Genomic DNA, 12,213 nt, shown 5'->3' with positions numbered 1-12,213 from the left:
GCCAAACCAGCCACCATTTTAAAATGCATCTAGCAAGCAAGCCAAGGTATTAAATACCCACATTTTTGGAAGCGAATAAAAAAAAAGGAAAACTAGATCACACCAAATGCAGTGGAAAAACGGACTGAGAAGGAAGTGCAGGGCCTACTTGGTATCTGTTCAGAGGAAGACATCCAGAGACAGTTTGAGTCAACAAAACAAAATGAAAAGGTGCATCAAACAGTGTCACAATGTAACTGAACTGGGGATACACTGTGATGCAAAGCAGTGCCGGGGAAAACAAATTAAAATTACATGGGATTACAAAAAAATCAAAAACAGTTACTCACTTAGGTACTAATTTACATAATCTTCACGGTTCTTCCTCTGCAGTGGGAAAGCAAAAAACGCGCATATACAGGAATTGTGTAGTTCCTGAACACGTTCCTGAACCTTAGTGGAAAAGGGCCTTTGCATCCATACATGAGAGATTTCAGGATAGGACTTGGAAAATTAATATGTGTAAAGGAGTGCGTGTCGTTAAGTCACAGGAAATGGCGTCAAACAGTCGTCTCGATCTTCTCAATAATCTCGACGATGGATTTGGAGGGCGAGAGCAATGTGCACTCGTCCTGGTCCCACATGCTGCCAGGGCTTGAGTCACCATCAGTGCTCAATTCCTCATCCTCCTCTTCCTCATCTTCTTCCTCACATGAGTCTTCATCACATGACTCTACATAATGCAGACCCAATGCGTTGATCCCAGAGTCCTCAGAGCTGGAGGGAGAAGAACAATGGTCCATTTTTGGAGCTGTGACTTTGTCTCCTGCAGGGGTGTCCTTAACCCTTGAATTGGGGGAGTGTTTTTGAACGGCACGTTGAGGAGGTGGCGGAGCTGGGTTTTGGGCCTGCTGTGGAGGGGCTGGCACTGGGGGTAGAGGTCTCTGTACATAGCACATCTTGCCATTTATGCGTTTTACTATGTAGTCGTCGATGAAGAGATCTGAAATGATGCAGAACTTTGGCGAGTCAGGACAGGGTGGAGCCCGGAACTGTGGGGCGGTCCTAAGAAACCGTTCGGTCAGAGACACAGATAGGTCCATGGTGTGGGCAAGGCTGGTTGGAGCAGCAGGCACCGGTGTGCTGGGTAACTGACAGACGCTGGTCATGGGCTGGTAAACATATTTACCTGTGTCCAAAAAGAAAAATTAGAGACATTAAGATTCAGCATGGAGGAAATATATCTAAAACAGGAGCAGATCCGCTTACAGAGAACACAAATTAACGTTTTGAATACAGATTTTTAAAATAACTTACTGAATTTACCAAATTTACCCCTCAAATTTCATTTTTTTTTTGCACCGTACATTCCCAGAACCAGTGCAACCTAACCCATTCAGGCTGATTTTATAATATTTTTAAACAGTTAATGGACTGAAATATGCACATTTCACTTCAAAAATGAGACATATGAACCTGTGAAAATCAAGGCTTCACAGTCAGCCTACACAGACATAGGGGTGAGTGAGAGATGGAGTGTGGGAGGACTGAATGACACAGAGAGAAAAAGAAAAAGAGAGAAAGAAAGAGGAAGAGGGAGAGAGAAAAAGAGAGAGAGACAGAGACAGAGAGAGAGAGACCTGGCTAACAGTAAAATCATTTGAGCCATCAGGAGGTTATTAATCAGTCAAGCAATATAGATATGATTTTTATTATCACTTTGTGCTAGTCTCTTACAATACTGATTTATGTCCTCGGCTTGTTATAAGGTATAACTGATTCACTTTGTGCCTGGTTGTACTCTTGAATTTGCCTTCGACTTACATCCTGGTGACAATGGCATAGCTGTACGCTGGCGCTCACTGAGATGAGAAGATGCAGAGACAAACACACACAGTGTAATCACCATGAGATCTCCCATCCCTCGGCACACATTCACACATAAATTGTCAGCTTTCTTTTCTGACTTTGAATTTGACAGTGACAGTCTGAGGTGTAAAAGTATGCGGTAGATTTTTTTTTATCAGCGCACTGCAGACTAACAGAGAGATATGTCCTGTAGTGCTGACGTAATCGTGGCAGTTAGACATTTTCAAAGATGACCTTGAGACACGAGCCCTATACAGTGCATATTTGAGCTCATTTGCTAATACGTGAGCACATGTGTAGACCAGCACACAAAACAATCTTGCTTCTTTCCACTGTTAGTTGGTGCAGTAACTCCAGGTTCTGACTCCATGTTTCTGTATGTATCAACATCACATACCACAAAATGGCAAACATCATTTGTTATTTAACTCTCAGACTATGCACGGGTGTAGAGTTTAAATGTTACTAGTCAGAGGTACATTAATGCAGAATTCCCCACAGTAAGGAATGTGGAGTATTCTAGAACATTCCAGAAGAAAGTGTGTGGCAGTAGAACTGCCAGAAAGGCAAGGAATAAGGGATCATTCTCCATTTAATCCACCGTTCTGTTTGAAGATGAAACAAGACTGACCTTCAACACCCTGGCTATGAACCATAATCTACTCCACTACACATACTCATCTTCCCTTTATCTCTCGATCCTCTCTTCTCTCCACGTTTATTTCCTTCTTATCTCTCGCTTCATTCGTCTTTCCCCGTCTAGTGAGCCTGCATTTTAAATCTGGTCAGCTACCGTGTAATCCAAGAGATGACTATTCATGGCCAATCTAAAACAGAACATTTATCTGCTTGGACTAACATGTCAGCTCACGTTCTTGTCATTACCATAGTAACATTTAGGTCCTATATGGTGCATACATTGTACATACATAGGTGTAGTATATATCTCATACAGAGGCAGTGGTCTCTACCGTTGCGTGGATAACTCTGACATATGTTGCGGTAAACTTGTCAAACTCATGATCCTTAGTAGATGTCAACCTGTCAGCAGATGTCAGAAAATGAAGGCCTCTCCTTTTCTTCTCTGTGCCAGTGTTCTGCCAAGTCCTGACCCTGGGTGACACCCTGGTGCAAAGTGATGGACAAACAGAGAGGGAAATTTGACAGCTTCTCAAACACAGACTGTTTGTGCAATGCATCGTCCTTGGCCGTATCAGAATCTGCCTTCGGGTCCTGACACAGCATCTTCTGATACTTTATTCATGTGTCAGTTGTCCGGTTATTACATACGTTCGGTGCTGGGTGCAGAAAACCCAGAACCATCTGTTTTAGCACAACGTTGCTCTCATAACTGTGAGAACCTCTCTTTACTACTGGATACACTGGAACTCAGTTCTGAAATGAAGGAGAAATTTCAAATTCCACTTTTGTCATTGGTGCCTTTCGAGTCTTGTGGTAAAGAACAAGCCTGCAGTTTCAGCTTCAGCTTATAGAGGATGGTGGGGGAAAAAAAGGCATCTTTTGTGTCCAGTCGCTGTATTTTTCTATAACAATGGCTTTTATATGATTACAGCCTCTGCTGAACAATGGCTTCCCTGTCAGCTGGCAAATGTGAAATGCTGGGTTTCTGGTTCATTCTGTTCTCTGCTGATTTTCAGTGAGAATGATAATAAAAAATGTTGGGGGGAAAATGTCCTTGTCGCTAACCTTTTCGAAACCTTTTCCCTGACATTACGGCTACGCTCACCTTTGAGCAGACAGATCCATGGTCTGTGGCGCCGTTTTTACTTTATTAGGGGAGAGCAGACTGCCTTTTCCTGAAGTTCAGATTGTACTGTATAGAGACGGTACTGTAAGCACAGGTTACACATTCCCCCCTCTTCGTTCCTCCCTCTCTCTCTTGCTCTCTCTCTCTCTCTCTCTCTTTCTCTCTCTGATGTCCCCATGAGACACGTTTATGTGTGCCCTGGCTGACCCAACTGTGATTAATGGGGACTATTCCTGTGGGCGATCCAAAGTAAATCAACGGAGCATTCCATCGTCACCCAGTGTTCTACATACACTACAAAGGGTTTGTAAGGAACTTGCCACAGCAAATTAGGCTAAGTGCACATTGTGTTGTTCTATTGGAGGAGTTGACAATGGAAACCTTGCCTTTCGGCTCCTTTGCCAAAGCCGTAAGTGATGGTAATAAAAGTGGCTTCGGTGAAACATAGCAGTCGCCCAGAAAGCTTAATAACTGTTGTAGCGTGGAAAGCAATATCGATACTGTCGTACAATGCTGCTGTTGTTCTCCACAAATTCTGTGGAGGCTAAGGCCAACTGGAGGACTAGGTGCAGATATTTTCACTTGTCTCTGGCAATATTTGACTCCTCCCTTTGAGTGTCAACGTGAAGAATCATGACAAACACTCTCTATTACATAAAACCATAATGAATGGAGGTAAGTAATTCTAGTAGTAACATTATTAGCATTCATAGTTATACTAGCAATGATTGTTATATAATATTTGCAATGATGGTTACAACTGAAGGGATTTCTTTTGTTCATGTATTTATTTTTGATCAATGTCAAAAATAGAGAAAGCCCAATAACAATATTCAGATTCATTTATATTATAAAAAAAAAAACCCTCGCATCTAAATAATCACTTGACTCTTCATTAATAATACTAACCTGCTTGGGTTTTTTTTTACAGGCAATTCAGCATTTCCTGCATGGCTGACCTTCTGACCTTAAGATCTGTTCATGAACACATGAGCTGAAAAATGAGTGATCTAAGGCTGGACAGTGGGGCACTGTTGTATCCCTAAAGCACTCTGGGAACTGGGTGGTAACTTTGGGCTTGTCTGAGAAAGGGAAACATCGAGGTCAGGGGGATTTCCTGTGTCATTTTTAGGCAGACCAATGAGTCAAAGCAAAGCTGTACCATCTACCAGGCAACACTGGTTGTGTTCTCACGGAAGGGAAAAACTTATGATAGGGACAAAAGTAAATATATATATGTATATATACAGGATAATAAATATGACATTTTTCTATGAAAAATTACACGTACTGCTCCTGTAAAGTAGTAACTATCTGTTTTAAGCCTTAAGACTGTCATAATTGTGATCTACTACCATCATATCGTTTTCAAAGTCCACACTACAGAGGATCACAGTCACAGTGTAAATGCAAGCTTTTGCTCCATCCCTACAAAAAAAAAAAAAAAAAAAAAAAAAACTCCACATGATTCAGCCAATGAAAGTTTTGAGGAGAACAAAAACCGCAAAATCATTGTCAGATTAGAAAAAAACCCAAAACCTGCAGGAGCTAAGTTTTCCACCAGAACTATTCCACTCCTCTGATGTGGAGAAAAGAGTTTAGTGTGCATTAGCAAGCTAATCTAATTTTAAATAGAGCTACTGTGAATTGATCTGTTTCTTTTCCCCTCTCTAATGCAGCGGAAATGCACTTAACAAAATGGTAAGAGGTAGCTAACTTTATATCTCTGTCCGTCTGTGCATGCGGAAGACTGGTGGATAGAAAAGGAGAAGAGAGTCCCTGATTTCACGAGAGGGAAGCAGAAAGAAGCAGTGTTGTCTTCCGTTCCCTCTTTGCCTCCTCCTTCTCCTCCTCCTCCTCCTCCTCCTCCTCCTTCTCTCCCTCCTTCATCCTGGAGGACTGTCATCACAAGTCAATAATTACATATGCAGCAGTTTCCCCCTATGGACATCTCCAAACTACAGCAGATAAAGACAGATGAGAGCCTTGAACAAAATACCAGAGTGGGTCATTCATCAGAGTTAGACAGGTAAGGCTGAGTTCACCGAAGCTCGGCTCGGATTGGAAGTTTGGCTTTGGATTCCGACTATACCATTTACCTTTGTGCCAGTTGCAAACAGAGCCATAAATAAGAAACTTATAACTGCGTTCCACTGTATGACAGTCACAGAGGGCCAACTAACGTATTAGTACTTCAAATTGAATTTACATTTGTCTTTTTTCATTTTCTCCAACGATTAGTCATCAAGTTGCTCAGGAGACTCACAGCCCATCACAGGGAATGGTTCTCTAATCTATTTAAAGTATATTCCAACCAGGTGGGCCAGCCCATAAATGACAGTAATGCAGAAGTGCTGCCCGGCTTTCAAAAGACATGACATATTGGCGATGACACCAAACAAGGCTAATTTACAGTAATGAGCCAATCTGGCCCCTGCAATCCCTCTAGCCAGCTGCGAGTGAAGCTGCTTTTCTACTTTATATCGCGGCTAAAACCTCCCCCCCCCCCCCCCCCCCCTCACAACATCACGACAGATGGAAATGCCCCGGCGCTAAGCTACACATCTAAAGAGGTAGGCTTTAAGGACCAAAGCAAACGACATTCGAACGATTCCCAAAAGAATAACCGCTGCATTGCCGGCCAAAGCTGCTGCTGCTGCCTCTGGTGAAACTGAACATTCTGTTGGCTGCTATAGAGGGTGTCAAATTCCCCTGACATCACTGACATCTTCCCCATTTTATTCTTCTAGTCTTGCTGAAGGAGGAGGAATACATGAATCAAGCATCATCCTTAGATGTGCAATAGAACACTGTTATAGTAGGTTAATAATAATAATAATAATAATAATAATAATAATAATAATAATAATAATCAGGAAGGATTGCCCTTATCCTGACTCCTGAATATATTCTATAATCCAGTTTTCCTCATAAAAAAAAAAGTCTTTGCGTTTGCTTTTCCTCTCGTGACAGTTATTTCATCTCATCAGGCTGCGAGGCCTGCAGCCTCAAGAAGAAAGAAAGAAAGCAAGCAAGAAAGAAAGAAAGAATTACATGAGACCAATCCACACAAGCATAATTCATATAAATAATTTAACAGCCCTTCTCGGTTAGAGCAGAATAAGTGGAAACCTTGGGCTACCATCCTTCAATTCAGCGTTTTCAACAGATACACGGCTGTCTTTCTCTCATACCGAGCCATTCTCGGAGACAGAGTGCAGACCTACGGTAACAATACTGTACGGAACAAGTAATAAACAATAAAATCCAAAAACAAACAAAGCCTCATCAAGCCCTGCTACCCTGCTACCCTTACACATACTTAAATTAAACCTCACAGTGAACTGCTAAAGCTGAGTTTATTCAAACAAGAGCAAACCTTCACGCAAGCCACTGTGACTGAGGCGAATTAGGGGGAGAAAAACTGGCACAATTCCCATGAGATCCCCTGAGCCCATCAGATACAGCAGCCGTGCTCCGTATCCACGTCTGTTCAGTATTCATTTATTCAGTGTGAATGTGAGTGTGAGAGTGTGAGGTAGAGAGAAAGAGAGTAATTAGACCTAGATAAAGTTTCCTCATTCTTGTGTAGGCAGTAAGAACTGAATTATAAACAATGTTGTTGTTGTTGTTGTTGTTTTAATCTGTACCGAAGTAGTCCAACGATGTCACCTCAGGCTGATAGGTATGTGGTTGCATGTAAGCCGGTCAGCAATTCCGTCGGTGGACTAGGTTTATAGGGAGTGATATGTAGACCGAACCTCAGGAGAAGTACCTGTAAATAGTATATCACTACTCATTCTCAGTGATGCCTGGGAGAATAGGGAAATATTCGACTGCATCTTTAACTACGGTGTTCTACAAATGTAACTAGAAATCCAAAGGGAGGAACCTCCTACTGTGTTATTTTTACAATGACAAAAGAATCATCCTCCTAAAGAACCTCTCTCTCTCTCACTCACTCTCTCTCTCTCTCTCTCTTTCTCTCCCCACTCTCTCTCTCTCTCTTTCTCTCCCCTCTCTCTCTCTGCCTCCCTCTTGCACTCCAGACTGCACTGCTATAACATCCTCCTGCACTATGTACATACACCTGCCTGAGACTGAGGGGTTTGTGTAGAAAAGACTCCTGTGTTACACTTCCATGTGGAGAAAACAAACAGAAAAACAACTGGGTGGAACTCTCGAGAAGTGGGACAAGTGTCAATCAAGCGTCTCTGCGGACACTCCATGTTCTACTTTAGGCCCAAAGATGCAGGATTAGCATTTATTGTGTTTACTCTAACCACGTTGCTGTAATTAACATCCACTCCCTAATGTAAGTCGGTAACAGCTTAATTATTTTTCCAAGCTTGCATTTCAGCTGTAGCGCGCATGCCGTCTGCGCCATTTATTTTACATAGAGGATTTTTTAAATAATCAAAGACACCCCCCCCCCCACACACACACACACACACACTAACTGTCTTGAGCTTTCAGATTTAGGGCAAACCATTCTCACAAAACATGAATGACACATGGCTCCTGTCTCATCCACTGACTGTTATTAGTCATGTAACTTCTCTTCCACTTTTCTTGACACAGGTTGTAGGTGTTTGCTGTCAGAGAGCCAGAAATGCTACAGGCTAATTTAGTTCAGAAACAGGCTTGTGGAGAGAAAAATGACTTGATGAGTTGTCTTTAACTCCGCTGAGCGTTGAAAAATGACGGAAAAGCTCACTCATGGAGCCAGAGGCAAGCATTTAGTGAAGATGGAGTATATTAAAATCATGTTTCGAGGATATCGGCCTGATTTGACTGGTAATCAAAGCGGAACGTCCGCTGACCTGCTTTTTGTCACTGAGAGAGAAGATTAATCTCTCATCACTGATAATATGAGTACCTCCTTTCATCCCCTCACCTCTCCCTGTATCCTTCTATCCCTCCCTCCCCCCATCTCTCTCCCACCCTCCCTCCCTCTTTGGCACCACGTGGAAATGATTACTCTTCCCCTCAGGAGAATGTGGGAATGTAAGGAATTCACTCCCTCCTTAAATGTCACATGATCTTCCCAACCCACAATGACGGAGACTGCCATTTCAACATAGACCCTCTGTTGTTTACAAATCAGCCATGACCCACCCATGTCATAGCATACTAAACATGCCACATACAGGGTTTTAGTGCAGCCAAGTTCCTCAGCATCATCAAAGAGTAGGGGATGTCTTGTTACTTTGCCGAGCATTGACTTGAAGGCTGACTCTCGGGGTGGGGGGGTGGGGGTTCTTTCCTTTTCTTTTCTTTTCTTTTCCCTTTAAAAACTTATCGTCACTTACAGAAGATTTTTTGTTGTTGTTGTTCACATTTAGTCCTCCACAGTGAAAGCTGTCTCTGGGTTTTAAGGCAGCTTTTTAGAGCCTTTACGTCTAAGGCAATCTTGAAGCTATTCTTTACCTCCCACTTTCTGATCAGTCTATCCTGTGCTAAGAAGGTGCTAATTTCTCCTCCCTGACAGAAGTTTCCCTCCAGTCAGATTCTTGTGGAATGGAAGCTCTAATATGGGTTTTTCTGATGTAAACATTGGTAATAGTTAGGATCATTTCGCTTATGCACCGAAGATTCTAATTCCGTAACAGCTCAACACATTTTCCACAATTATGCCAAATTTCATGCAACGCCCTCTTCTGGCGTAACCTGGCACCGCCGTGCAGAATTTAACTGGCTGTGGTCAAAAGTTTCAACCTATTAAAAAGTAACGGAATGGACATCAGACCCAAGACTGAAGACTCAGAGTATATTCTAATTATCTGCTGCCATTTTATTCACGAAAAATTAATCTCGATTAACCGCCGATGAAGACGTCTGGGAAGAGACCATGTGGCAGTTATAATCACATACAATTATTCATTTGTTACATGATCCAAGTGAGAACACTGAGAGAATGTCGAGAAAATGAAACTAAATGTAGCATAATATAAGAGTTGGCATGCCATTTCTCACTTATTTCAAAGACACAATATTTATAGTCTTTAATACTTTACAACTGAGTATACAGAATTGTTTGTTTTAATGAAATTAGCATCATCAGCACAACATCATACTGGAAATAATACCAGCTATGACAAGGCAAATTAATTATGGCCGATAACTAATTCATTGCTGTAGTTGTGAACAGATATTATTGCACTACGTCAGCAACTTCGTTCATTTTAAACCCAAATTCTTGCATCTGACAAGACAAAAACCTTGATGCTCATTACATAATGCTGCTGAGACGTTCTGTTAGAATGTTCTGTTATAGAGTAATGACGTTATACACAGTAATATGTAGGTAGAAAGCCGTAATAATGACACTGATGTTACAGTACACCCGTGCAGATCTCATTCTTCTGATAAAAGCTTACTTTAGCAGAACATAGCATTACAAATAAAGAGTTAGATCAACACACGTAGACGGCGTCGTTTCAACAAAATAAACTCTCCGTTAACTCTTATCTGGCGTTACATCCCCACAAACTATACCCCTCTCTTTCTCTCTCTCTCTCTCTCTCCCTCTCTGTATGTCTCCCAAACAAAAAGAACAAAAGAATTCCTCTCGCCAAACAAACTATGTTGCCCAGTTCCTTCAAAAAATATAACGCAAATCCCGATACGGCAGTGCTTACACTCTTCAGAAGCCCACGAAAGCAAACGTTGCGTAAGAATATTTTCAGATCTCTGGCAGTGATTCAGTGTCTCTGTACATTCTTAAAGGGATATTTCTCATCGCCCCTGCACAAGGCGATTTTTGGCAGCCACCATAACGTTGTGCACTCTACTTGCCAGTTTTCCGGTCGGGTAGTTTACCTGGAGGTACACTTTTTCTCTAAACTGTCTATCCAAAGGCTTTACATGGCCCACAGATTTGGAAATATTCGTGTTACCGAGGACAAAAGAACAACCTTCCGTATGTATGTATAAATAACTGACTTTAAACAGTTCTAATAAACCGTTAAATAGCCTACGAAACACACTGTACAGTGAAGATATCTCTTGTACAGATATATTACAAACGGCACTTACAGTGACACCAGCCCAAATGACAGCACCAGTGCAGCTTGAAACACTTCCCGTGGCTGTGCGTGGCGCAGATGGAGAGTCCATCGCACGGGAGAAAGTCCGGTCTACCCGCACAGCTCTTGGCCAACGCCTGCGCCTCGTCCAACTTCTCGCTCTTCTGTCCGCCCGAAGCGGCCATCGCGCACGCCCCGGGATCAAACGCTCACCAAACACCTCATCAGCGACCCGCTAGTTTTCTGACCGTTCCTTTGGGAACAACTGCTGTTGTTCTCGACTGCGTTTTCACTATATGTTACGACGCAAGCGAGCGAGAAAAATATGCACGGCGCTCAGGAATTCACTGTTGGAAAAATGTCCAAGTTTTTTTATGATGACGCTCATAAAATATCCGGTGCGTTATGTGTGCCTCGGAAAGGTTCTGTACAAAAAAAACAAAGAAACAAACAAATTTCACACAAGAAACAAGTCGTATCCCCAATAAAACTATTTGTTTTTGACTTAGATCCTTTCAAAATGAGATCTCTTCGCGTGTACAGTCGATGAGAACTACTCCGTTCCGCTCTTTCTCTGCCTGCCTTCGTGTCTCGACGCTTCGACACCTCTCTCTCCTCTCAACTTTGTTTCCACTTAGAGAGGAAGTCATAGGGTTCGGGTGCTCCCGACGCAGAGCGACGTTAACCGTGGCAATTGAACACATCCACTATGAGTGTTCTGAATTCATGCGGACGTCTCCACGCCTTATACGAGTGCCCCCTACCACATCACATCCAGTATAGCCTACCTCTAGACCCTCCCGCTGGATGGAGAGATGTAATACAAAATTCTCTGCCACCACGTAACGGTACAAATGTAATAGGCTGCATGCACGGCCTGAAACGAGTCAATAATGTTGCAGTACGTATTTATGACATTTATTGAAGCTGTTATCGAATGTGTCACACAGGAAACGTCGTTATGTTTTGCCATCATATAGCTCAACATATAGCATTGACAATACATAACTGATTTGTCGTTCTACTCTGAAATCTTTTAGCTTTAGAAATACGTGCTTGTTTGCGTTTCCTGGACTGCTCAACCTGATGAAAGAAAGGCTGATTTAAGAAATTTCTCTCTCACACACACACAGACACACACACACACACACAGAGGGAGAGAGAGAGAGAGAGAGAGATTTTAAATGTACCATGGAAAGTTTGATTTAGATTACAACAACAGCTCTAGAACCAGCTACAAAAGCATCTCTCCTGAGCCTCAGCGTTTTAATACTAGGGGGGAAAGAACTAAAATTGACCATAGGTCAGTAACAAAAGGTCAGAGTGTATCCCCATGTATCCACACAATGATTAAACAACAATAAAAAAAAAAGGGAATGAAAAAAAGATTGGAAGACAAGTTTAGCGTTTATTGAACGATGGTTGTTCTGAGAATTTATACTTTGTGGCATTTAAAGTTATGAATAAGGTTAGCAACCATAAACGGTTATAATCAGGTATAAGGTTGGACTGAGTCAGTCCACCCTAAGGTCAGATTTTATTTGATAAAGGACAAATACACTGAGTAAT

The 12,213-nt window shown here is 42.1% G+C and overlaps 1 protein-coding gene across 1 annotated transcript; it reads right to left on the bottom strand.

Moving 5' to 3' along the window:
• Positions 1 to 539: 539 nt before the first annotated feature.
• Positions 540 to 10,829, bottom strand: LOC115817603 (UPF0524 protein C3orf70 homolog A). The gene is made up of 2 exons (XM_030780930.1): positions 10,655 to 10,829; positions 540 to 1,168 (listed from the first exon to the last, which is right to left on the bottom strand). Exons 1-2 carry the CDS (start codon positions 10,827 to 10,829, stop codon positions 540 to 542), a joined length of 804 nt encoding a protein of 267 aa, XP_030636790.1.
• Between the last annotated feature and the right edge of the window lie 1,384 nt (positions 10,830 to 12,213).

The sequence above is a fragment of the Chanos chanos genome, chromosome 7, assembly GCF_902362185.1.
Source record: "Chanos chanos chromosome 7, fChaCha1.1, whole genome shotgun sequence".
Classification (NCBI taxonomy): Eukaryota; Metazoa; Chordata; class Actinopteri; order Gonorynchiformes; family Chanidae; genus Chanos; species Chanos chanos.
Note: the sequence above shows the minus strand (reverse complement) of the source record. Positions and strands in the feature narration are given on the sequence as shown.